At 35.9% G+C, this 24,375-nt stretch overlaps 1 protein-coding gene across 4 annotated transcripts in view; it reads left to right on the plus strand.

Annotated features, from left to right (window-relative positions):
* The window catches only part of HMCN1 (hemicentin 1), a 516,590-nt gene that overhangs the window by 490,317 nt on the left and 1,898 nt on the right, over window positions 1-24,375 (plus strand). For 3 of the 4 annotated variants that reach the window (XM_043924342.1, XM_043924344.1, XM_043924347.1), the window contains 6 exons: window positions 1,493-1,606; window positions 2,528-2,653; window positions 5,059-5,187; window positions 7,097-7,447; window positions 11,113-11,232; window positions 23,225-23,351. In XM_043924342.1, the coding sequence (XP_043780277.1) occupies window positions 1,493-1,606; window positions 2,528-2,653; window positions 5,059-5,187; window positions 7,097-7,447; window positions 11,113-11,232; window positions 23,225-23,351 (967 nt within the window). The remainder of the gene's footprint in view (window positions 1-1,492; window positions 1,607-2,527; window positions 2,654-5,058; window positions 5,188-7,096; window positions 7,448-11,112; window positions 11,233-23,224; window positions 23,352-24,375) is intronic. The other variant, XM_043924345.1, reaches the window with a different exon arrangement.

A 24,375-nucleotide genomic window follows, 5' to 3' on the forward strand; every position in this document is an offset into this window, starting at 1 on the left:
GTATTATATAGGCTTCCCATGTGGCACTAGTGGTAAAGAGTCCTCCTGCCAATGCAGGAGACATAAGAGATGCAGGTTTGATCCCTGGGTCAGGAAGATGCCCTGGAGTAGGAAATGGCAATCCTTTCTAGTATTCATACCTGGAGAATACTAGGGACAGAGGAGCCTGACACGCTAAGGTCCATAGGGTCACAAAGAGTTGGACATGACTGAAGTGACTTAGCACACACACACATATATAATAGAGATAATCAACAAAGACCTACTGTATAATACAGGGAGCACTACTCAATATTCTGTAATAAGCTATATGGGAAAATAATGGATATATGTATATATGTAACTGAACCACTTTACTATACACCTGAAACTAACCAACATTGTAAATCAACTATAGCCCAATACAAGATAAAAATTTAATTAAAAAAAAATGTTAACACATTTGTGCATTTATATGACATGTACAGATTTTGAAAGATTAAATTAGAAGATTTGAAATAGAAAATAAGAACAAAATAAGATACTGGAAATCTCAAATTTAGGAATGTAAGATGAGAACACAAAGACCCTAAAATATGTTTTGTTCCTCTAAGGGTTTGGAATAGGACAGTAGGGAAGTGGCAGGAGCTTGAGGTGAGTATAGACCTGAGAGAGGGACTCTGTGGAGAAAGGAAAGATATGATTATGGCTACAGGGTTATGGGAAAGATGGCAGTAAGGACCAAGAGCTTTAGGAACATATGAGAGAAGGAAATGCTTGGTGGACCACAGTTCTCATCTTAGTGAGGAAGGAGAAGACAGACCACAGAGATCAAAAGCTCAAGTAGAGGAACCTTTCTTAAATGGAAGTAGTCGTCTCCCTTTTTCTGGGAACAGAAGGAATGAGAAAAGAGAAAGAACAAAATCCAAGCGCGTACGCCTCAGTTGGGGGAATTCACTGTTGCACTTTTTTTCCATTACACTGTGACCCAGATGATGTTCACAAAGATTAACTTGGCAGTGACTGCAGATGAGGATAAAAGCTAAAGTTGCCGCAGTCATTTGAGCACAACGTGATAAAGACCTGCATTGGGCTAGTAACAGCAAAAATCCTGAAGAAAGTTCAAATTTCAATAGATGTTGCAGAAGACCCTAACTTTACTATTATTTATTTTCAGTACCTTATTCTGTCAGCTATGTTCCAGGGCTGAAAGTTCCTAAAAACAGGAATGGGAGCCATAAAGTAAACAAAATAGTTAAACTACAGAAGTATTACATCAACATAGCTCTGAAGCAATAGCAAATATCAATCTTGGGAGAGTGTTAAAGAGAGAAACCCTCACTAGCAGTTAATTCTATTAATTATCTAGCAGATCTCTTGAGAGCAGTTAGATTGGATTCTTTTTAGGGAAGATCTTAAACATAATGTTGATCAAAGATCACTAAAATATTAGACATTTGGGATAAACCTGTCTTCTCACAGCACATAATGAAAGTTTTGTTTTATTTAACAGATATTAATGAATGTCAAGAATCCAGCCCCTGTCACCACCGATGTTTCAATGCCATAGGAAGTTTTCACTGTGGATGTGAACCTGGGTATCAGCTCAAAGGCAGGAAATGTGTGGGTAAGGACAGGGCTATGAATTCAAAGCAGTGATGTCGTCTTAATGCTGTCTGATTGAATCCGTGTGTGATATAGGGCACCTACCAGGCATCGTTTATGTGATCCGTGCAAAAGCAAAAGGAAACAAATGCTGTACTTTACAGGTTTCATTTTCCAATTTTACAACCATTTTTAACATGTTCTCTATTACCATTTTTCACAAAATCATAACATATGTGTGTATATGGTTATATATGGGCTTCCCTGGTGGCTCAGACAATAAAGAATCTGCCTGCAATGCAGGAAACCCAGATTCCATCCCTAGGTCTGGAAGATCCTCTGGAGAAGGGAATAGCTACCCACTCCAGTATTCTGCCTGGAGAATTCCATGGACAGAGGAGTCTGGCGGGCTATAATTCATGGGGTCAAGAAGAGTGGGACACGACTGAGCAATAACACACACACACATAGTTATATATATAATATACAACTTTCCTGGTGACTAAGTTGGTGAAGAAACTGCCAGCAAGGCAGGAGACACGGGTTCAGTCTCTGAGTCAGGAAGATTCCCTGGAGAAAGAAATAGCTACCCACTTCAGTATTCTTGCTTAGGAATCCCATGGACAGAGGAGCCTGGTGGGCTGCAGTCCATGGGGTTGCAAAGAGTCGGACACAACTTAGCAATTAAATATACATATAATTTTTATTTTTCTCGGAGGGGGAAATGTTTTGGCATGGCTTCCATCTATAATATTTTTAGTTTTTATCATTATGTTCTAAAATAAAGTGTGTTACATACCTTGATGGATTTAAACACTTCAACCTTATACCATGATTATATAATCATCTATATTATTTATCCTTAAAATTCAAAGGCATATTTTTATGAAAAAGTGGAAGAAATCACTTTCTCAATCTGCATTATCTTTGTTCTTTTATCAAGATATAAATGAGTGTAGACAGAATGTGTGCAGACCAGATCAGCATTGCAAGAACACTCGCGGTGGCTATAAATGCATTGATCTCTGTCCAAATGGAATGACCAAGGCAGAAAATGGAACCTGCATTGGTGAGTGTCTGGCTATTTCAGTGACTGAGATCCATTTACTGTGAACAAGCCAAATAAGGCATCCTTGCTTAAAACTAATGATTAGAATAAATTTCATCCAACAAAGAAATATCTTTTTCCATAGGTTTTTTACTACCAACTTCTCGTATGGTTGAGCTCTGAAGTCCTAGCATCATGACCATACCAGGAAATGAAAGCTCACCCAAGAGACTTAGACCATTTTGAGCTCCCATGAATTACACAATTGGTTTATATAGTTTAATATCCACATACATTAATATTATCTCACATAATTTCTAATATGAAATTTAGCATATATGTTAAGAAGTTCATTGGAGGGGTTAAGAAAAACTTGTTTGTAGAGACTTATTGAAAGTTCAAAATATAATTATTTTAAAACTAAATATTCTTTAAATGTTAAATCAATGACCAGACAATGAAGTAAATTATATTTCTCCCTAAGTTTGTTCTTTGTGTGCCTATTCTGTGCTAGTCTGCCATAGTTGGTGGAACTGTGAGCTTCACAATTTACAGAACTGAAGCAGATAGCATTCCTGTGCTCATATACTTACAATCGCCTGGGATAGATCAGCCAACTCCACTTGCCTCACCAAAAGAAAAAAAAAAAAAAGAAAACATTAATATAAGATGAAATGCCATAAAAGAGGTACAAGTAGGACTTCCCTGATGGTCTAAGTGGATAAGAATCCATATTCCAAAGCAGGGGACCCAGGTTCAATCCCTGGTCCAGGAAGATCCCACATACCTTGGGGCAGCTAAGTCCATGTACCACAACTGAGCCCTCGCGCTGCAAGTACTGAAGCTAATGCGCCCTAAAGCCTGTGCTCCACAACAAAAGAAGCCATTGCAATGAGAAGCCTGTGCTCCACAACTCGAGAGTAGCTTACGCTTCCCGCAGTTAGAGAAAGCCCATGCACAGCAACGAAGACCCAGCACAGCCAAAAATTAAAGAAAGCTTATTTACAAAAAAAAAAAAAAAAAGAGGTACAGATAAAATTGTTTAAGAGTACTCAAAAGAGTGCTCATATCTAATAGGAGTGACTAACAGCCATGTCATGGAAGTGATCATATTTAAATTATCCTTGAATGGAATGTTAGTATGTGGAGGTGGTAGTAAAAGGAAAGAAAAATAGCCCTGTATGAAGGGGAAAGAGCTGGAGTTAGGGAGAACATGTTAAAATTCATCCTTCTTAACAGCTATCTGACCTTGAACAAGTCTTAAAATGACACAGAAATTTGAGTTTCTGTAGAGGAACATAGATGTTTCTCATTTTTAAAATGGGACATTTTAAGAATTTAGTACTGAAACATTAATAAAGTTAAAATATGCCTTGGATTTGTTTCAAAATAATGTAAGAGAGAGGGGAGATTGTAGATATAAATGAAGGAGTAGTGACCACTTGTTGATCTTTGTTGAGATACAAGGAGGTTTAGTATACTTTTTTAAAAATGGGAGGGTGGACTATCAGATTGCAAAGACCGTTTTCAGCAATATGGATATAGGTAAATATTTTTCTAAATTCCTATGAATAGTAGCCAATTCATAGCATCATATACAGTTATCTGTAACTGTATTTTAAAGAATATTGACTCTAGTTATATATAAGATTAATTAGAAATAAGATAAGCTGAAAGATCAGAAGATTGTTTAAGAAGATATAGCAAAAATATCACTACATGAAAATGGAAAACGGGGATACATGGCTTTGTTTGAAAGAAGTAGAATTACTCAGTCTTGGAAATTTAGGGAATAAAGATAACTCTGATGTCTACAGTTTGGGAAAACAGAATGCTGTTATCATAAATGAGAGTAATGATAACAGTAATTATACTCTGAACATGCTGAGTTTGAAGTTCTAGTAAAATATGGTGATGGAGATGGCCAGCTAGCAGCTAGAAATCGGAGTCTGTAGATAAGAAGCAGTGTGGTACTACTCTTCTAGACCTACATCAGGAAGCTCATTAGAGTCAATAGTATAAATAAGATGACAAAAGGATGAGGGGTATAGACAAGGGAAGAGAAAGCTGAGAACAAAACTCTATCCATAGTAGGGAGCAGAAAGAGGAAAAGAAGCCAATTAATAAGTGACCTGGAGGAGGGCATGGCAACCCACTCCAGCATTCTTACCTGGAGCATCCCCATGGACAGAGGAGCCTGGCGGGCTACAGACCATGAGCTCACAAAGAGCTGGACACAACTGAGCAACTAAGCTTTCTAATAAGTGACAGAGCTGGGACTTGAACCCAGTTTTTCTGACTCCAGGGTTCAATCACATGGTAAGAAATGCAACATTCTAATCAGTTAAAATGTTCATTTTAAATATAGTGACCTCAGGTTTTAAAAGAGGAAATGTTATTGCTTTTTATTGCCTCCATGTTTATAGACGTTGATGAGTGTAAAGATGGGACCCATCAGTGCAGATACAACCAGATATGTGAGAATACAAGAGGCAGCTATCGTTGTGTGTGTCCAAGAGGGCACCGGTCCCAAGGACTTGGAAGACCCTGTTTGGGTAAGTTAACAGAAACTCTTATTGAGTTAATAAAACTGTTAATGTAATTATCCACCCCTACCATCTTGATTAGGACCACTGTATCTTCAAATGCTTTCTTGCTACATTTAGAAGAGTAAGTTGGTTTAAGTAATCCATTACACAGTTTGAATTACTTCTTAGAGATTTCATATTGAGTGGGACTTACACTGACTTTCAAGTGATAATAACAACTACTTACAGAATGCTTACTATAAACTACACATATCAAAGTGAGGTGTGGTATAATTACCATGACAACTTAATTATGAAGATTATCTCATTGTCTTGCTATGCACATGATATGTTTGTATAGATACACTTTATTTGAATGTGAAGTATATTTGTATGTACTATGAAGGTTTAGTTACAAGGGATTAAAATATGAACACCTTTTAAGTGAATTGGTAATTAGCACTTTAACTACCGTATATTTAGCACATACTATATACCATTCCTGGTGCTAAGAATCTCATTTAATTCTTCCAATTGCCTATTTGTTTTCATCTCAGTTATAATTGAGTGTAAAGTAAGGCAGGTAGATAGAAAATATCTTTAAGAAGGGAACCATATGCTTTTTTAAAATTAACACATTTATAATCAAGAAACTGACCTATAAAATATTCTACCTCAGAATATTTACATTGACATGCAGCAAAAAAATTGTGTTGAGCTTTTAAATACTGGCTTCTGGTTTGCATGCTATTATACTTTTAAAATTGGATGCCTTGGTTATGTATTTAAGAGACAACCTGTCTTTATAGCCACAAAGAGACAAGCCTGTCCTGTCTTTATAGTGAATTTTTCCATAAAAATTTAGTACTGTCTTTATGTAGTTCCTAGCATAGTACTTTGTGCATAGCAAATGTTTATAGTAGTATCATTATTATGAACTCTTTTAAAATAAATACTGTTTAATAGAAATGCATGTCATTTTAGTCTTCTATTTAGGTATTGTAATTTATATATAATTTAACATTTTGATCAGTTATTACAGTGACCTAGCAGAATGAAATATGTTCAGTTTTTCACTTGTTGACTTGAAGCTGAATGTCAGAAATTGGGCTGGGGGATAAATTTGTAAAGAAGGTAGGGCCATTGCCTTAAAGAGATTAAAAATGTTAATTTTAACTTTTGCCTACTGAAATAATTATTAAAGCAAAATTTACTAGTTTGTTCTAGTTATTTATGTTGTTTTCCTTCATGGTACTTTGGTAATGAATTAAAGAAATTGGTTTTGATCTCTGGTATTTATTCACTTTACAAGATGTGTTGTGAGTACATACTCTGTGTTGATCTAGGAAAGAATAGCTTTCATTTTTGAACTTTGTGAGTTTCTTAGGAAGAATGATTTTGTGTCATTTCCTTCTTTTTAATTTTTGTTAAGAAAATGTGCTTAGCATGATTATTCATAAGTAATTCTTGATTCAAAAGAAAAAAGGAAAATAAAACTGATTGTAGTTGTACCAATATTCCTGCATCTGAAACTTGTAATTATATGAAAGATTAGAAGCCCTAAATAATCAAAAATATAATTAAACTCTAACTAGAGATATGATTGCATTCTTCAACAACAAAATTAAGATCTATATTAGCTCTGAACTCTAGTTTTTCTGGATTCAAGATCACATTTTTCATTATAACCCTATTTGTTTCTACTGTAAAGCAGCCTTTAAAGAGAATCATAGAATCTCTATATATATTTATAGCTTAATGATGAAAGCTTTTTCAAAAGTTTACAGCAATTGAAAAATTACTGTATTCCCAGCTTTGGAAGGTAACATAATGTTTTCAGTTTGTTTCACAGACTGATTCTTTATTCCTGTGTTTTCTGTGTGTATATGTGTGTATGTTTTTTTTTTCTTTTTTATGTATCATGGCACACGAGCAGATATTAATGAATGTGAACAAGTGCCTAAGCCTTGTGCATATCAGTGCTTCAACACCCCTGGCAGCTTCAAGTGTATCTGTCCACCAGGACAACATTTGTTAGGGGACGGGAAATCTTGCGCTGGACTGGAGAGGCTGCCAAATTATGGCGGTCAATACAATAGCTATAACCTTGCACGCTTCTCCCCCATGAGAAACAACTATCAACCTCAACAGCATTACAGACAGTACTCACATCTCTACAGCTCCTACTCAGAGTATAGGAACAGCAGAACATCTCTCTCCAGGACTAGAAGGACTATTAGGAAAACTTGCCCCGAAGGCTCTGAGGCGAGCCTTGACTCATGTGTAGGTAAATGTCAGCCATATTCCATTTCCTTTCTGTGGGTTCTCTTATGGACCAAAGTCTGAGCAGATGTACAGCACCCATGAGAGTCTGGGTGCAGTGAACTATGCCTGGTTTCAGATACGGGATGACTCAAAGCTTCAAGACATTTACTCTGGCACCTACACCTACTGCCAGTTTTCTCAGATGAGTGATGTATTAACATGTGTACATTCTGATAATTTATTGTTTTATGTTGGCAATTTCTCTTTTTTTTGATCGCCCCTGAAAGTGTTACTAAATTTAATGCTATATAGAAGCAAAATGCAGTGGCATTCAGAATATGGTTTTTTTAAAAAAAAGAGAATATGCATATTACCACTGTAATACAATACTAGCAGATTATGGTTTTGTCCAATGAATGCCAAAGTAGTGGGTTAAAAGTGAAACTCTCTGCTACTGTGTCAACTGCTTGCTCTGTATGACAACATACAGCACTGCCCTGACTGTAGTTCCACACTCCCCATGGAACTTCTCCCTTTATTTTCTGTATATGCGAGTCACTGAAAAGATAATGTAAGTCAGGACAAAACTTTTGTCAATTGTTCTAAATTGTGTGCTTTCAGTACCTTTAAATTTACAAGTCTGTAACTTAATTTGTTTACAAAAGTGAAGTGTAATTTCCAACTCCAGAATGAAGACCCTGTCCTTCAGTTAAATTGCAAACAATTCCATCTGTCGTTCATATAATTCACTTTTCTGTGAGTATCCACAGTTTGCATGTCATGGAACTATACGCTGAGAGGAATTAGCAAGCACAAATGAGCCCTACAGTTTGGTCAAAGAAATAAGAAAACAAGAACGAAAGGGAGCGGGGAGGAAAGAGGGGAAAGAATGAAATTCTGTTTAAATTTGAAGACCCCTATGCCGACCTCATGTTATTGCATTTTTCTTAGGTACTCTATGCTTCATTTATTCTCTCTCAAATGTGCTCTCTGTTAAACATTTCTTTTAAGTACTTAAAAAATACCATCTGACTTCAATTTTTGTCATTTCTTCTTCTCCAAGTCCTATTCCTGCATCATAGTCTTCTTTGACATGCGTCCTTTGTCACTGTTAGGTGGACTCAGCTTCTCATATCACCTCCACTCTGCTGGACCTCAAACCCTCTAGATCAAACCTTTATTCTTTAGCCCCAGATGTGCCCAGAACTTTTCTATCTGGCTGTCTTGAAGTACTTAAAGCTTAATATGATGTATATGGATTCTTCTACCTGTGATCAGCTTCCCTGAACTGTAGACAGTGCTCGTTTCTTTTACTTCTTGAATGTGAAACATTCATACGTTCATTAACAACTCTCAACATTTTTCCACATATGGTCAAATACTACTTAATTATTAATACTAAGCCTGTGGACTCTACTGTTCTTGGGAGTATATCAAACATTGCTCTCAGTCAACTTCAAACTGTTCTGATTGGGTTTTTTTCATGCGTAATTTCTTAGGCCCACAATTATGACCTATTAGTGAAACTTTTCACTTTGGACAAAATTAACATCTAATGTTTCGTTTTTCAAAGTTTCTTCCAAATAGTCATTCCCACTGACAAGTTTTCACATCCTGTTAACATCTCACTCTCTGCCTTTGCTTCAGACAACTCTTTTCTCTTCTACACCAAAAATCTTTGCTTAAGCTTTGATAAGTGAGGGAAACAATATTCCCCACACCATACACCATCTAGTTGATTTCTAAATCATCTGAAGGTCCAAGTCATTTTAAGCATCCCTAATTGATAACCATGTCTCCTTTTCTCTATCACAATCTATACCCTGTAGTTTCATTGCAGTAAAATCTTACGGACATTTCCTTTGTCTCTGTGTTTATATTATACTAACATATTTATGTGAATTACCTTCCCCAAAACAATCTACTGTGTGAGGCAGTTGCTACTTCAGAGTAAGGATCAGTCTTGGAGAACCTAAAGTTAACTTCTATAACTATATTACTATATATATATTTATATATATATATTAAATATATAATATATATTATATATATTACTATAATATATAACTATATTATATATATATATATAACTATATTACTATATATATAATTATATAACTTATATAACTATAACTTTATTACTGGATATTTAAGTTTTCTTGGGGACCGCTGAATAGGCTTAGAAATATTTCTTAAAATACAGTGAATATTTCATAGTGTTTGTACTAATAAAGAAATTCACACTATGATTGCAGACAGCTTTGGAATTATGTAACAAGCAACTTGCAGTAAACACCAAATGTCTTTCTTTAATTAACCATCTGGGATAGACAGAGTACAAAAGATTCAGATTAACACCATGGCATTTTGTTAGACTTGGGCTAAAAGTTAGCTTTTTAAGGACTTTATTCCAAAGCTTCTTACGGACAATGAATGATACATTGCTTCTGACCATAGAAATCACACTTGGGGCCACTTTAAACTAATTGGAGTTCAACATGATTTACATTTCTGTTCTTATTTTTGTTAAAGCAGATTATAAAGGGAAAATGTAAAAATAACTCAAGTGCTGCAGTGAATGCTTTGGTTAACTAAAATGGGGCAAAAACAATGACAAATATTTGATGAGTATTTGTCATTAACAGATTGAGTCATTGCAGTTATAATCTGAGCACCTGCAGAATGAACAGATTCTTTTGCTCTGAGTCATCTCCAGGTTTTCACTTTCTCTTCCCTTTACTTCCAGCCCACAGCCCTACTGCTCCCATTTCATACCATCTTCTCCTCTTTCTTCTAAGACTGGTTGGCAAATTTTACTATTAGGCAGAACACAGTTGGGTCAGTAAATCTAGGCCTCTCAAATCCCATCCCTGATTCTGAAAGCAAATAGCAATTAATTTTTAACTATCTTTCTGTCCTTTTTATTACTGTTTTCTTAATTTTGTCTAGTGATAGCAGGTAGATTAGCTCTTTATAGTTTATAAAGTGTTTTCCATATTTTATTATGTTTGCACCTTCCAACAAACCTGTGTGAAGTAAGGAGATTGTGTCCATGACTCCTCTTGGCAGAGGAATCAACTGAGACCTTGAGAAGTTAAGTGGCTGGCCCAAAGTAACAGAGCAACTATGTATATGTAGTTGTCATTAGTGGAATACTTTATAATTGTATAAGCTGGATAAATATTCCTATTGCAAAGATAAAACCACCTCCACTAAATGATATCTGCAGATGGGAAAGTTATACATGGCTGTTGGAGAGGGAGAGGCAACTAAAGTTTAAATAAAATAGAAAAGAATATTTCTTTTTCCAGTTAATCTCAATAGAAACTATCTTTTAGGTAAATTCTACTGTTCTGTCAAGAGTTTAGCACCTTAGTGGTTTGGGATCTTGCACAGCTGTTTCATCTGTTGTTCTAATCTTACTTAAGTAACATTGAAATTGGCTAGGTTGGAGTTTCAGCTCAAATACATTTATACACAAAAGAGATGTTCACATTTTATAATACAGGACAGCTTATATTGGACTCCATTAAAAACAGATCCTGATACGAAACCACTTTGAGCATTTTTAAACAGAGTATAAAATCACTAAGTTGTCTACTGTATGTCAAAAGCTTGTTTATAGTTGATTCTGTCACAGTTTCTGCCTTTGTTTTGTGCACTTACATACCCTTTCTTTCTGCACAGATATTGATGAATGTGAAAATACAGACGCCTGCCAGCATGAGTGTAAAAACACCTTTGGGAGCTACCAGTGTGTCTGTCCACCTGGCTATCAGCTCATGCTCAATGGAAAGACATGTCAAGGTAAGAAAACTTCTGGACATTTACTGCTGCAACTTAACTTAAAACCAATATAGCGTAGTGTGAGAAATTTCTTTTTTTCTTTTGAATAATCATTCTTCTAGTTGATTCCTTTCCCTTCACATTGCCATGGGTCAGACTTATCTTTAATCATTGCTTTTGCAAGCAGGAAAAGCAGAAGACAATTAAGCAAAGGAAAATTTGAGAAACATTTTTGGTATGGTCTTAGAAGAAGGCACAGGAATGCCTAAACCAGTTCATATCATATATATTTAAAACTAAAAGGAACTAGACCTCTTCAGACATGTGTTCACAATCCAGCTAAGAAGAAAGGAGAAATGGGATGAATGCTCAGTAAATGTACTTCAGTGTTAAGCATTATTTTATACTTTGTTTTAGTGATCAGTGGGGAGTTGATTAACTCATTCATTCTTTGAATCAACTGATGAATACCAATCATTTTCTAGAAATTCAGGATGCAGTAGGTTAAAACAGGTGAATAAGCTATGCTATTTCCTTTATGATCTTAGAGTCTAGTGGATACAGACATGCAAATAAGTGCTTAATCAACATACAAAGTTCTATTACTAGGTGTTACAACGGAGTTTTAAACAATGTGTAGTGATGGTAGAAAGAAAAAAAAAAATCAATCTCAATTGTACCCTCTTCACACAAAAATGTGAAAGGAGCATTGTATTTTGATGAAATGTAGTATGTTGCAGTGTGTACTTAGAGCAAAAATGTATGAATTTACCTAAATCGTCAAAATCTAAGAAACCAGTTCTATGGACCAAAAAAAAAAAAACTAATATTATTTAGGTCTTTAAAAGCTCTGAATTTTATTCATCTCTGTCCTGTATGAAAGACTTCCCTTTACAAAACACTTACTAGGATGCAGCTCATGGAAATGTGTTCTGGAAGGCAAGAACAGGATGGACAGTGGCTTCACCTGGGTTACTGTGAGCCTCCCCACCCTTACTTACCCCATTCACCCAACATACTCCCTCAGAGCCCCCACTGGTCATGTGAACACAATAATAAACTTTGCACCAGTCATCCTTCACCAAACATTTATGAAAAGCCTGCCCTAGGAAGAACATTTTACTAAGTTTTGAAATACTGGAATAATGTATCTACATTATAGTTTTACATTTTTATGAAACAGTTGTTAGCTCATTTTAATCAGCAGTATAGCTTTGTTAAGAACAATAATTCGGGCCCATTCTAGAGATGATAAAACCAATTCTTAGAGTGATTATGTGAGTCTTAGTGTCCTTAACCATCAAGAACAAGGGTAGGACTTGATCACAGATTTCACAATGTTTAGAATGGCCCTTTGTTTCTCCTATGATGCTGTGAACACCAGCGTCATTGTAGTGTGACAGCGGAGAGATGTAAGAGTGCTCACACTGTCCATATCTTACAACTTTCTCCAGCTCTTCAACCCAAGAATCCTTCTGAAGGGGAGGCAGTGTACAACAATACCATTACTCTCTACAGGTGCACCAGGTACCAAGGAAGGAAAGAAGGGGATAGATACTGAAGCATTTGGAGTAACCTAGTGGACTACAAACTCCTTAGCCAGATTTTCAAGGGTTATATTATGTCATATTCTCATTACAGGGTTTTTCCTCCTTTAAATTTTGCCAGTATGTTTTTTTAGTTGCCCTTGTCACTCATTCAGTTCAAAAGATTTTTCCTCTTTCACTTGTGCTCCAGAGAGTGGAAAATAATGTGCACAAATCAGAAATAGGCATCATCTAAAACGTTTGCAATTTAAGCAAGTTACATATTTTTGTGATTTTAAAAAAGGACATGAGAGAAAACAGTTAGAACCTTTAAAGAAGTCTCCACTCTAAAGAATAACTTGGAGTCTTTTATGGCTTTAGAAAGTGTTTGAGACATTTATGAGGAACAAAAGACTACTTTTCATTCCCAGATGAATTTTTGAAGCTTTATACCTTAGTGTTAGAGACATCAATAATAAAAGGGGTACTAAAGTGAATTTGACATTGAACATTGACAGAAACTAGTCAAAAGTAGAAGTCATCAGATTGCAAAATGAAAAGCAAAAACATGACCAAGCATAATTTTCCCCAAAAGCAGAGAGGAGAAACTGAAAAATGTGTATGCTAATTTTAAGCCCCACTAATTCAATTCCTATCCCAAAGAAGGGCAATGCCAAAAATGTTCAAACGATTGCACAATTGCACTCATTTCACATGCTCTCAAGGTAATGCTAAAAATCCTTCAAGCTAGGCCTCAATAGTACATGAACTGAGAACTTCCAGATATACAAACTGGATTTAGAAAAGGCAGAGAAACCAGGGATCAAACTGCCATTATCTGTTGGATCATAGAAAAAGGAAGAGAATTCCAGAAAAAAAATCTACTTCTGCTTCAGTGACTATGCTAAAGCCTTTGACTGTGTGGATCACAGCAAACTATGGAAAATTCTTAAAGAGATGGGAATACCAGACCACCTTAACCTGCCTCCTGAGAAACCTGTATGCAGGTCAAGCAGCAACAGTTAGAACTGGACATGGAACAATGGACTGGTTCCAAATTGGGAAAGGATTATGTCAAAGCTGAATATTGTCACCCTGCTTATTGAACTTATATGCAGAGTACATCATGTGAAATGCCAGTCTGGATAATCACAGGCTGGAATCAAGATTGTCAGGAGAAATATCAATAAGCTCAGATATGCAGATGATGCCACCCTTATGGCAGAAAGTGAAGAGGAACTAAAGAGCCTCTTGATGTAGGTGAAAAAGGAGAGTGAAAGTGGGCTTAAAACTCGAACAATCAAAAATCTTAAGATCACAGCATCCGCTCCCATCACTTCATGGCAAATAGATGGGAAAGCAAAGGAAACAATGACAGATTTTATTTTCTTGGGCTCCAAAATCACTGTGGACAATGACTGCAGCCATGAAATTAAAAGACACTTGCTCCTTGGAAGAAAAGCTATGACAAACCTAGACAGAGTGTTAAAAACCAGATACCACTTTGTCAACAAAGGTCCATATAGTCAAAGCTATGGTTTTCCAGTAGTCATGTATGGATGTGAGAGTTGGACCATAAAGAAGGCTGAGCACTGAAGAATTGATGCTTTTGAACTGTGGTGCTGGAGACTCTTGAGAGTCCCTTGGACTTGAAGGAGATCCAACCAGTCCATCCTACAGGAAATCAGTCCTGAATATTCTTTGGAAGGACTGAGGCTGAAGCTCCAATACTTTGGCCACCTGATGCAAAGAGCCAGCTCATTGGAAAAGACCCTGATGCTGGGAAAGACTGAAGGCAGGAGAAGAAGGGGACAACAGAGGATGAGATGGTTGGATGGCATCACTGACTCAATGGACATGAATTTGAGCAAGCTCTAGGAGATGGTGAAGGACAGGGAAACCTGGCATGCTGCAGTCCGTGGGGTTGCAAAGAGTAGAACACAACCAAGTGACTGAACAACAATCTAATTCCAAAAGTGTTAAAATACTCTGTCTTGGCATTGCCTTCAAAATGCATAATCTATCCAAGTTTTTAAGAAGCAATTCATGTCTATTGAGAATCTGAATTACTTTACTCTCTATAAGTCAAATGTTTATTCTGAATTACTTTTTTAATACATCCAGAAGCACTTGGTTAAATGCATTCCTATGTTCTAAAGCTATTACTGTGAAAGTTTTTCAACTCATCTTGGTATACTTTTCTTGTAGCAATAATATTGGTATGAGAAGCCTATACTTTAATTTTTTATCACAATAATTTTTGAATAATATTTTGTAATTTTATATAATATTATGTACAATTATTTAAATTAATCTTATGATATTTTATATAATTATATAATATCTTACAAAAAACAGATATTACCACACTGTCAGTTAAAAGAAGAGAGCCTGATTGCTCCACCTTTTCTGGCTACTTTTTTTTAAGACTAGTGACAAAAGTGAGTGAACAAAGTGAGCAGACTGAATGCCTTAAAGATACTTACTCCTAAGGAGATAGTGACAGACAGAAGACAAAGAAAGGTTACCTTCTCAGAAGCTCAAATACTTTGTGAAAGCTCTTCTGTGGGAGGTGTACATTATTATGGAGCTAGGGACAAACACTTGGTATATCAGATTCTGACACTGATATATTCATATTCATCCAATGGAAATAGGTGATAAAGTAGCTGTTCTTACTATGTATAAATGTATATCTAGATTCTGGCCTCCAAGCCACCATTTTCATAGACCCTAACAGTCCACTGGCCCCATGTTTCTGTATGAGTTCACTATAAAAATTTGAGCTAAAATGAAATTTGGAATATGAATGGGAGGGGAATGGGATTTTTTTATGATAGCAAAGATTAGGTTAATTAAATTTCTTTCACATTTTCCTAAAGGTCTTTTCACTTCATTCTGAGACAATTTCATTTTGTCAAGGAGATGGAACACTTCCAACAGATAAAAATCATAATTAGAAGTTGGTTTGCAGAGTCAAAAGGCAAGATTTAACTGAAGTAAAACATGTTTCTGTTTCATTCCTGGAGGAAAACTAATCCTATTGTAAAAGGAGTAACAGAAAGCACATTATGTCATTATCAGGCTCAAGCCCCAGATCTTCCCACCAGAGGGCAGACACCAGAAGCAAAAATAACTACAGTCCAGCAGCCTACAGAACCAAGTCCAGAAATGCAGATCCGAACCTACCCTAGAACCACCTGGTCCCTGGCCCTTTGGTGACAAAAGGGGAGTGTACTGCTGGGACACAGAGGACATCCCCCATAGAGGCCACTTCTCCAAGGTCAAGAAACATAACTAACTTTCCACGTACATAAAAATACAAATAGAAGTCTAGACAAAGACTTCCCTGGTGGTACTGTGGATAGGAATCCGCCTACCAATGCAGGGGACACAGGTTTGATCCCTGGTCCAGAAAGATTCTGCATGCCATGGAGCAACTAAGCCCATGTGCCACAACTACTGAAGCCTGCACATTCTAGGGCCTGTGAGTCACAACTGCTGAGCTCGCATGCTGCAACTCTTGAAGCCCCTGTGCTGTAGAGCCAGTGAGAAACTACTGGGCTCACCACGATGAGAAGCCCTATGCACCACAGCTAGAGAGGAGCCCCCACTCTCTGCAACTTGAGAAAGCCTGCACACACCAATGAAGACTCAGGGCAACCAAAGACTTTTTTAAAAATAAAAAAGAAAGAAATCCAGGTGAAAGAAGATAACAGAGGAGTATGTTCTAGACAAAGAACAAGATAAACCCCCAGAACAATTAAGTGACATGGAGATAAGCAATCTACCTGAGAAAGAGTTCAGAGTAATGATTGTAATAATTATCCAACAACTCAGGTAAAGAATGGATGCACAGTGCAAAAACCTGTAAGAAATTTTTAGCAAAGAGTTAGAAAATATAAAGAACAGCCAAAAAGTTGAAGAATACAATAATTGAAGTGAAAAACACCCTAGAAGGAATCAATAGCTGAATAAATGGGGCAGAAGAATGTATAGGTGAGCTGGAAGACAGAATGGTAGAAGTCAGTACTGCATAAAAGAATAAAGAAAAAAATGAGAAGAAATGAGGGCAGTTTGAGACCTCTGAGACAATGTCAAATGCACCAACATTTGCCTTATAGAGGTCCCATAAGGAAGAGAGGGAGCGAAAGGGCCTGAGAAGATATTTGAAGAGATAGTAACTGAAAACTTTCCTAATGTGCAAAAGGAAGCAGTAACCCAAAGCCCAGGAAGTGCAAAAACTACCATACAGGATCAACTCAAGGAGGAACATGGCCACACACATAGTAATCAAACTGACAGAAAATATTAAAAGCAACAAATAACATACAAGGGACCCCCATAAGGTTGTTGTCTGATTTTTTAGCTGAAACTCTGGCTAGAGGAGAGTGGCACGTTATATTTAAAGTGATGAAAGTGAAAAACCTACAAACAAGATTACTCTACCCAGCAAGACTCATTCAAATTTTGACAGAGAAATCTAAAGCTTTACAGACAAGCGAAAGCCAAAGGAACTCATTACCACCAAACCAGGTTTACAAAAAAATGCTAAAGAAATTGCTCTAGGCAGAAAAGAAAAGTCTACAACTAGAAACAAGCAAATGAGGAAATGGGAAAGCTCATCAGTAAAGGGAAACCTACTGAAAAGGTAGGAAATCATCCACATTCAAATGTGATATTGAAACCAGTAATCAGGTGGAGAGTAAAACTTCAGGATACTTGAAGTGCATTTGAAATTAAGAAATCAGCAACTTAAAACAATTGTGTGTATACCTAGACTGATCAAAACCTCAAGGCAACTGCAAATCAACTCTGTAATAAGTACATACAAAAAAGAAAAAGGAATCCAAACACTGAACATAGTCATCAAATCACAAGAGAACAAGAGGGGGAAAAAATACCTTCAAAGGCAAACCCAAAAGAATTAACAAAATGGCAATAAAAACATACATATATAACTATCTTAAATGTAAATGGATTAAATGCTTGAACCAAAAGACATAGATACAAATGAATGAATGGGTACAAAAACAAGACCCATATATATGCTGCCTAAAAGAGACCCATTTCAGATCTAGAAGCGTGAAGACAAAGTAAGGGAATGGTTTGAGAGATTCCGTGTATATAGAAACCAAAAGAAAGCTGGAGTAGCAACAGTCATGTCAGACAAAATAGACTTTAAAATAAAGACTTCTACAAGAGACAAAGAAGTATACTACATAAATGATCAAAGAATGAATCCAAGAAGAAGAGAGAGCAATTGTAAATATACATGCACCCATAGGATACACAATGGGACACATAGGAACACAATGTAGGAAATCATCCACATTTAAATATGAGATTGAAACCAGTAATCATGAGAGGAGGAGAGTAAAAATTCAGGATACTTGAAGTGCACTTGAAATTAAGAAATTAGCAACTTAAAACAATTGTGTATATACCTAGACTGCTATATCAAAATCTCATATTCAAGGCAGTTAACAGACATAAAAGGAGAAATTAATAGTAACACAATATTTAGGGTGGGCACTTTTAACACTCACCCCACTTACCTCAATGGACAGATGATCCAGGCAGAAAATCAATAAGAAAACAGACCCCTTAAAAGACACATTAGTCCAGATGAACTTAATTGGTATATATAGAGCATTCCATCCGAAAGCAACAGAATACAGATTCCTTTCAAGTGCACATGGAACATTGTCCAGGATTGACATGTGGTACTTGTACAAGTACAATCGAAGTATGTACTTGGCCACAAAGCAAGCCTCAATAAATTTAAGAAAATTGAAATCTTATCAAGCATCTTTTCTGACCACAGCACTATGAAATTAGACATCAGCTACAAGAAAGAACTGCAAAAAACAGAAACACATGGAGGCTTAACATTGTGCTACTAAATAACAAATGGATCACTGAAGAAATCGAAGAGGAAATAAAAAAAATACCTAGAGATAAATGAAAACAGAAACATGATGATCCAAAACATGGAACACAGCAAAAGCAGTTCTAAGAAAAAAGTTAATAGCTATACAAGCTTAGCTCAGGAAACAAGAAAAATCTGAAACTACCTAACTTTACACCTAAAGCAACTAGAGAAAGAACAAAACAAAACCCAAAGTTAATTAAAAGGAAAGAAAGCATAAAGATCAGAAATAAATGAAATACAGAGGAAGAAAAACAATAGTAAAGATCAGCGAAACTAAAAGGTGGTTCTTCAAAAAAGAATGTATGTATGTATATGTATAACTAAATCACTTTGCTATACACCTGAACAGAACATTGCAAGTCAAGTATACAATAAAATTTTTAAAAATAAAAATGTCAAAATATTAAAAGCAATAAATAAAAATAAAAGCTGATTTTTTGTAAAGATAAACAAAATTGATAAACCTTTAGCCAGACTCATCCAGAAAAACAGGGAGACAGCCCAAATCAATAAAATCATGAATAAGAAAGAAGTTACAGTCAACACCACAGAAATACAAAGGCCCATACTAAAAGCAACTATTTGTCAATAAAATCGACAACCTACAAGAAATATGCAAATTCTTAGAAAGGTACAATCTCCCAAGAGTGAAAAATGAAGAAAAAGAAACATGAACAGACCAATTTTAAATACTAAAATTGAATCTGTGATTTTAAAAACTCCCCTAAAAGACACCATATCAGATGACTTCACAAATTCTATAAAGCATTCATAGAAGAGTTAACACCTAAATCTTTTGAAACTATTCCAAAAACTTGCAGAGGAAGGAATACTTCCAAACTCATTCAATGAGGCCACCATCACTCTGATACCAAAACCAAAGATACCACAAAAAAGAAAAATTACATACAGATGTCACTGATTAACATAGATGCAAAAATATTAAACAAACTACTAGCAAACTGAATCCAACATTACATTAAAAGGATCATACACCATGATTAAAATTCCAGGGATGCAAGATTTTTCAGTATCCACAAATCAGTGTGATACACCACAGTCACAAATTGAATTAAAAACTATATGATTATTGCAATAGATGCAGAAAAAGCTTTTGATAAAATTCAATACCCATTTATGATAAAAAGTTCTCCAAAAAGTAGGCATAGGGGGAACTTACCTCAACATCATAAAGCCATTTTGACAACCCCTACTCACAGCTAACATCCAACTCAATGGTGAAAAGTTGAAAGTATTTCCTCTAAGTTCACAAACAAGACCAAGGATGAAGAATATCCACTTGGACTTTTACTCAACAGAATTATGGAAGTCCTAGACATGTTAGAGAAGAAAAGAGAAATGAAAGGAATCCAAATTGGAAAAGGAGTAATAAAACTGTCACTGTTTGCAGATGACATGATACTATACATAGAAAATTCTAAAGATGCTACCAGAAAATTACTAGAGCTCAATAATTTCAGTACAATTGCTGGACACAGTTAATACACTGAAATACTTTATTTTTCTATACACTAACAGTTACCACTGCATCAAAAAGAATAAAATACCTTGGAATAAATCTACCTAAGGAGGCAAAAGACCTGTATTCTAAAAACTATGAGATGCTGATGAAAGAAATCAAAGATAACACAAAGAAGGATATACAATATTCTTGGATTGTAACAATCAATATTGTCAAAATGAGTATACCACCCAAGACAATCTACATATTCAGTGCAATTGCTATCAAATTACCAATGGCATTTTTCACAGAATAACAAATTTTAAAATTTGTATGGAAGCACAAAAGACCCCAAATATCCAAAGAAATCTTGAGAAAGTAAAACAAAGCTGGAGGAAACTGGCTCCCTGACTTCAGACTATACTCAAAGCAGTAGTCATTAAAATAACAGGGTACTGGCACAAAAACAGAAATACTGATCAATGGAACAGGAGTGAAAGCTCAGAAACAAACCAACACACCTATGGTCAATTAATCTACAACAAAGGAGGCAAGAATATACAATAGCAAAAATACAGTTTCTTCAATAAATGGTGTTGGGAAAACTAAAGAAGCGCATGTAAAAGAGTGAATTTAGAACGTCCTCTAACACCAAAACAATAAACTCAAAATGGATTATAACCTAAATGTAAAACCAGATATCATAAAACTTTTGGGGGAAGACATAGGCAGGATACATAAATAGCAGCAATATCTTTTTGGATCTATCTCCTGAGTAATGAAAATAAAAATTTAAACTAAAAAGAAAATCTTTAAAAATGAGACCTAAATAAACTTAGAAACTTTTGCACAGCAAAGGAAATCATAAACAAAATGTAAAAGACTACTTACAGAATGGAAAAAAATCGCTGACAAGGGATTAATCTCCAAAATATATAAACAGCTCATTTTCCAAAAAATGGGCAGAAGATCTAAATAAACATTTTTGCAAAGAAGATATACAGGTGGCCAACAGGCACATGAAAAGATGCTCAATATCATTAATCATTAGAAAAATGCAAATCAAAATTACAATGAGGTATCATTTCACACCACTCAGAATGGCCATTATCCAAAAGTCTACAAATAATAAATGCTGGAGAGGGTGTGGAGAATAAGAAGCCCTCCTGCACTGTTGGTGGGAATGTAAACTGTTATAGCCACTATGGAGAACAACATGCAGGCTCCTTGAAAAGCTAAAAGTAGAGCTATCCTGCTTTTTTTGCTCCTGCAGCTTTACTTCTGGGCATATATCTAGAGAAAACCATATTTGAAAATACACATTCACCCCAGTGTTCATTGCAGTGCTATTTACAACAGCCAAGACATGGAAGCAACCTAAATGTTTATTGACAGATGAATGGATGATGTGGCATATATATACAATGAAATATTAGTCATAAAAAGAATAAAAAAGGATAAAATAATGTCATTCTCAGCAACATGGATGGATCTAGAGATTACCATACTAAGAGAAGTCAGAGAAAGATAAAGTAACATGTGCTATCACTTAAATGTGGAATCTAAAATAAAAAAAGATACAAATAAACTTTCATAAAAAACAGAAATAGACCCACAGAAAGCAAACCAACTTATGATTACCAAAGGGAAAAGGGAGTTGGAGGGAGGGATAAATTGAAAAATTAGGACTGACATACACACTACTATATATAACATAGATAACCAACAAGGATCTACTATATAGCACAGGGAACTATACCCAATATTTTGTAATAAACTAAGAGAAAATAATCTGAAAAAGTATATATATATATATATATACACACACACACACACACATATATAAATAATTGAATCACTTTGCTGTACATTGGATTAACACAGCATTATAAATCAACTATACTTCAATAAGAAAAAAAATTTTTTAATTTGCCTGGAAATTAATTCCCTGAAATAGTTGCCTGCTGTCATAACTGCTGGGAGTTTTCATGTACTACCAGGGGAATACAGATACCACAGTTTGAAACTATTGCTGTAAAATATGATTAACTTGGGGTCTCAACATGCCTTAAATTATGTTGAACTCTACAGGCCCTTTTATCCAGAAAAGTCAGTCAATCTGAGTCTTGCTTCAACTCTCTTGCTAACTCGCACACACATACCTACATATTCAACATACATAAATGGTTTCATTCGCAGATCCCCTAATGCTTAAATATGGACCTCAAGTTTAAAATCATGGCTTAAAAACACTCATTTTCAGGGAACTCAAAAAAACGTTTCTTTTGGCTTTATCTTGATGCTTTTTAATTTTAGTGATTTAAATGTGTTAAAAAAAAAAAACAAAAACTTTGTGTAGAAAACAAAATAAAGAGCATTTCATTTGCATACTTCCCCAATATCCTAGGGAGAGTACCCTACCTGTAACAACTGAGGATGGACTTTACATAGTTTGGATTCGATCAAACTTGAATTATGGTTCTTGGGTCATCCATTTGATCCTGTTTTGTTTTTTGTTTTTTTTTCCTATATTCTGTATGTCTCCACAAGTCTTCCTTGAATGTATAACTTCTTTAAATTTCTACTACTCAACCTCCCAGCCAGTAATTTGACCTTACAAAATATTAGGGAAAGATCAAGGATCATTAATGTTTTAAAGAGATTTTTCACTCCAAGAGAGGTGCACGTGTCTTTTAAATTTTTAGCTTGTTTTTAGTGAATTTAAAGTATTATTGGCTTTACAAAACTCAAATGCATTCTATTTCCCAAGTGTAAAAAAAAATTTTTTTTTCTTCATAGCTTCCCTTCTACTTTCATAGCTCTTATTTTTCAATGTCGTCTCACTTTTTTTTTTTAAAAAAAAAAAAAACCTCAGATCAATCAGTCTGGGAAACAGCACATCCAAGAATCAAGATCCCCACCTGGTGGGTGAAGAAGCTTAGGTGCAGCTACCAAGTTCATTCTTGGGGAAGAGAAAGCTAACCCTCAATATTCCAGGCAAACATCCACAATGCCTGCCCTGATGGCCCTGCCCTGATGGCCTCTTCTGACCCAACTTGCTGATGCTATGTGTTCCTTGTGCTGTTGTAGATATTGATGAGTGTCTGGAACAGAATGTGCGCTGTGGGCCAAATCGCATGTGCTTCAACATGAGAGGAAGCTACCGTTGCATTGAGACACCCTGTCCACCTGACTACCAACGGGATCCTGTGTCAGGGTATGTCTTGCCTTCTCTTCCCAGGCATGCTTTTGAAAATCCTTCTTCCTCTCTCTCCTTGACCAACAAGCCCTGTCTGCGGTCATGTTTCTCACTCATAGGAAGTCAATAATCCCTCAGGGGCTAGGGGTTTACAGTGTGTTCCTTCTTCAGAGAGTGGGCAAAAAAAATGAATTCATCCTGCAGCAGCGATTGCCAGATTTGAGCTGCCAGAGTTTCCTGGAACAAGTCTGTTCAGTGTGTAATGCACCAGGCAACATCTAGAATCCTTCCTCAGCAGGGAGCATTTTATAGGATGATAGAGCCTACCTATCTTTGTCTCTTTTCTCTTGGTGTTGCCTCAGGGTTTTCAGGGCTCTTTGCTTTTAGAGCATTCGCTCTAAGAAGTACCTCAGTTGTTACAGTGATGAGTCATCATGACTCCATGGGAGTGTGGAGGAGACCAAGGATGAGTCAGTAGTCTGTTCATTCACATCTCATCTTGTTTACATATTCTGCTGTCTGAAACACTGTCTTTTCTGGGTTTTGAATAAACTGCTTTGTTTTCTCCCTCCCCTTACAGAAATGTTGCATTCTGTTTAGGCACCAAGTTGGTGGGGTGCTTGGAAAATGAGATAATGGCCATCATGAATAGGCTCCACTAATAAGGAGGTAGTTCCGAAACCAAACGCTGGTTGGATCTCACTTTGTTTTCCTCTCAGTGGTGACTCCCATGTTACTGTAACATGGTCAAGTGTGTGCTGCCCAGGATTCATTCAAAACCTATTTGTAATCTGTCTGAGGGGGTAGGGAAGGGGGAAGATTAAAAAATACAGACTTATCAGACTTTTAGAAATACTAGGAGTGAAGAATCTGTATCTTCAGAACAATGTCCTTTGTGCATTTTTTTGTTTTACTCTCTATTACCAGTGATTTCCAACACACAATTTCAAAGTCATGACGACTCATAAACAACTACTGTGGGCTCTGGAAAAAGAAAATGTACTATTTTAAATCTAAAATGATGTGGAAAGCAAATACCAAA

Source organism: Cervus elaphus, chromosome 14 (genome assembly GCF_910594005.1).
Source record: "Cervus elaphus chromosome 14, mCerEla1.1, whole genome shotgun sequence".
In the NCBI taxonomy this organism is placed as follows: domain Eukaryota; kingdom Metazoa; phylum Chordata; class Mammalia; order Artiodactyla; family Cervidae; genus Cervus; species Cervus elaphus.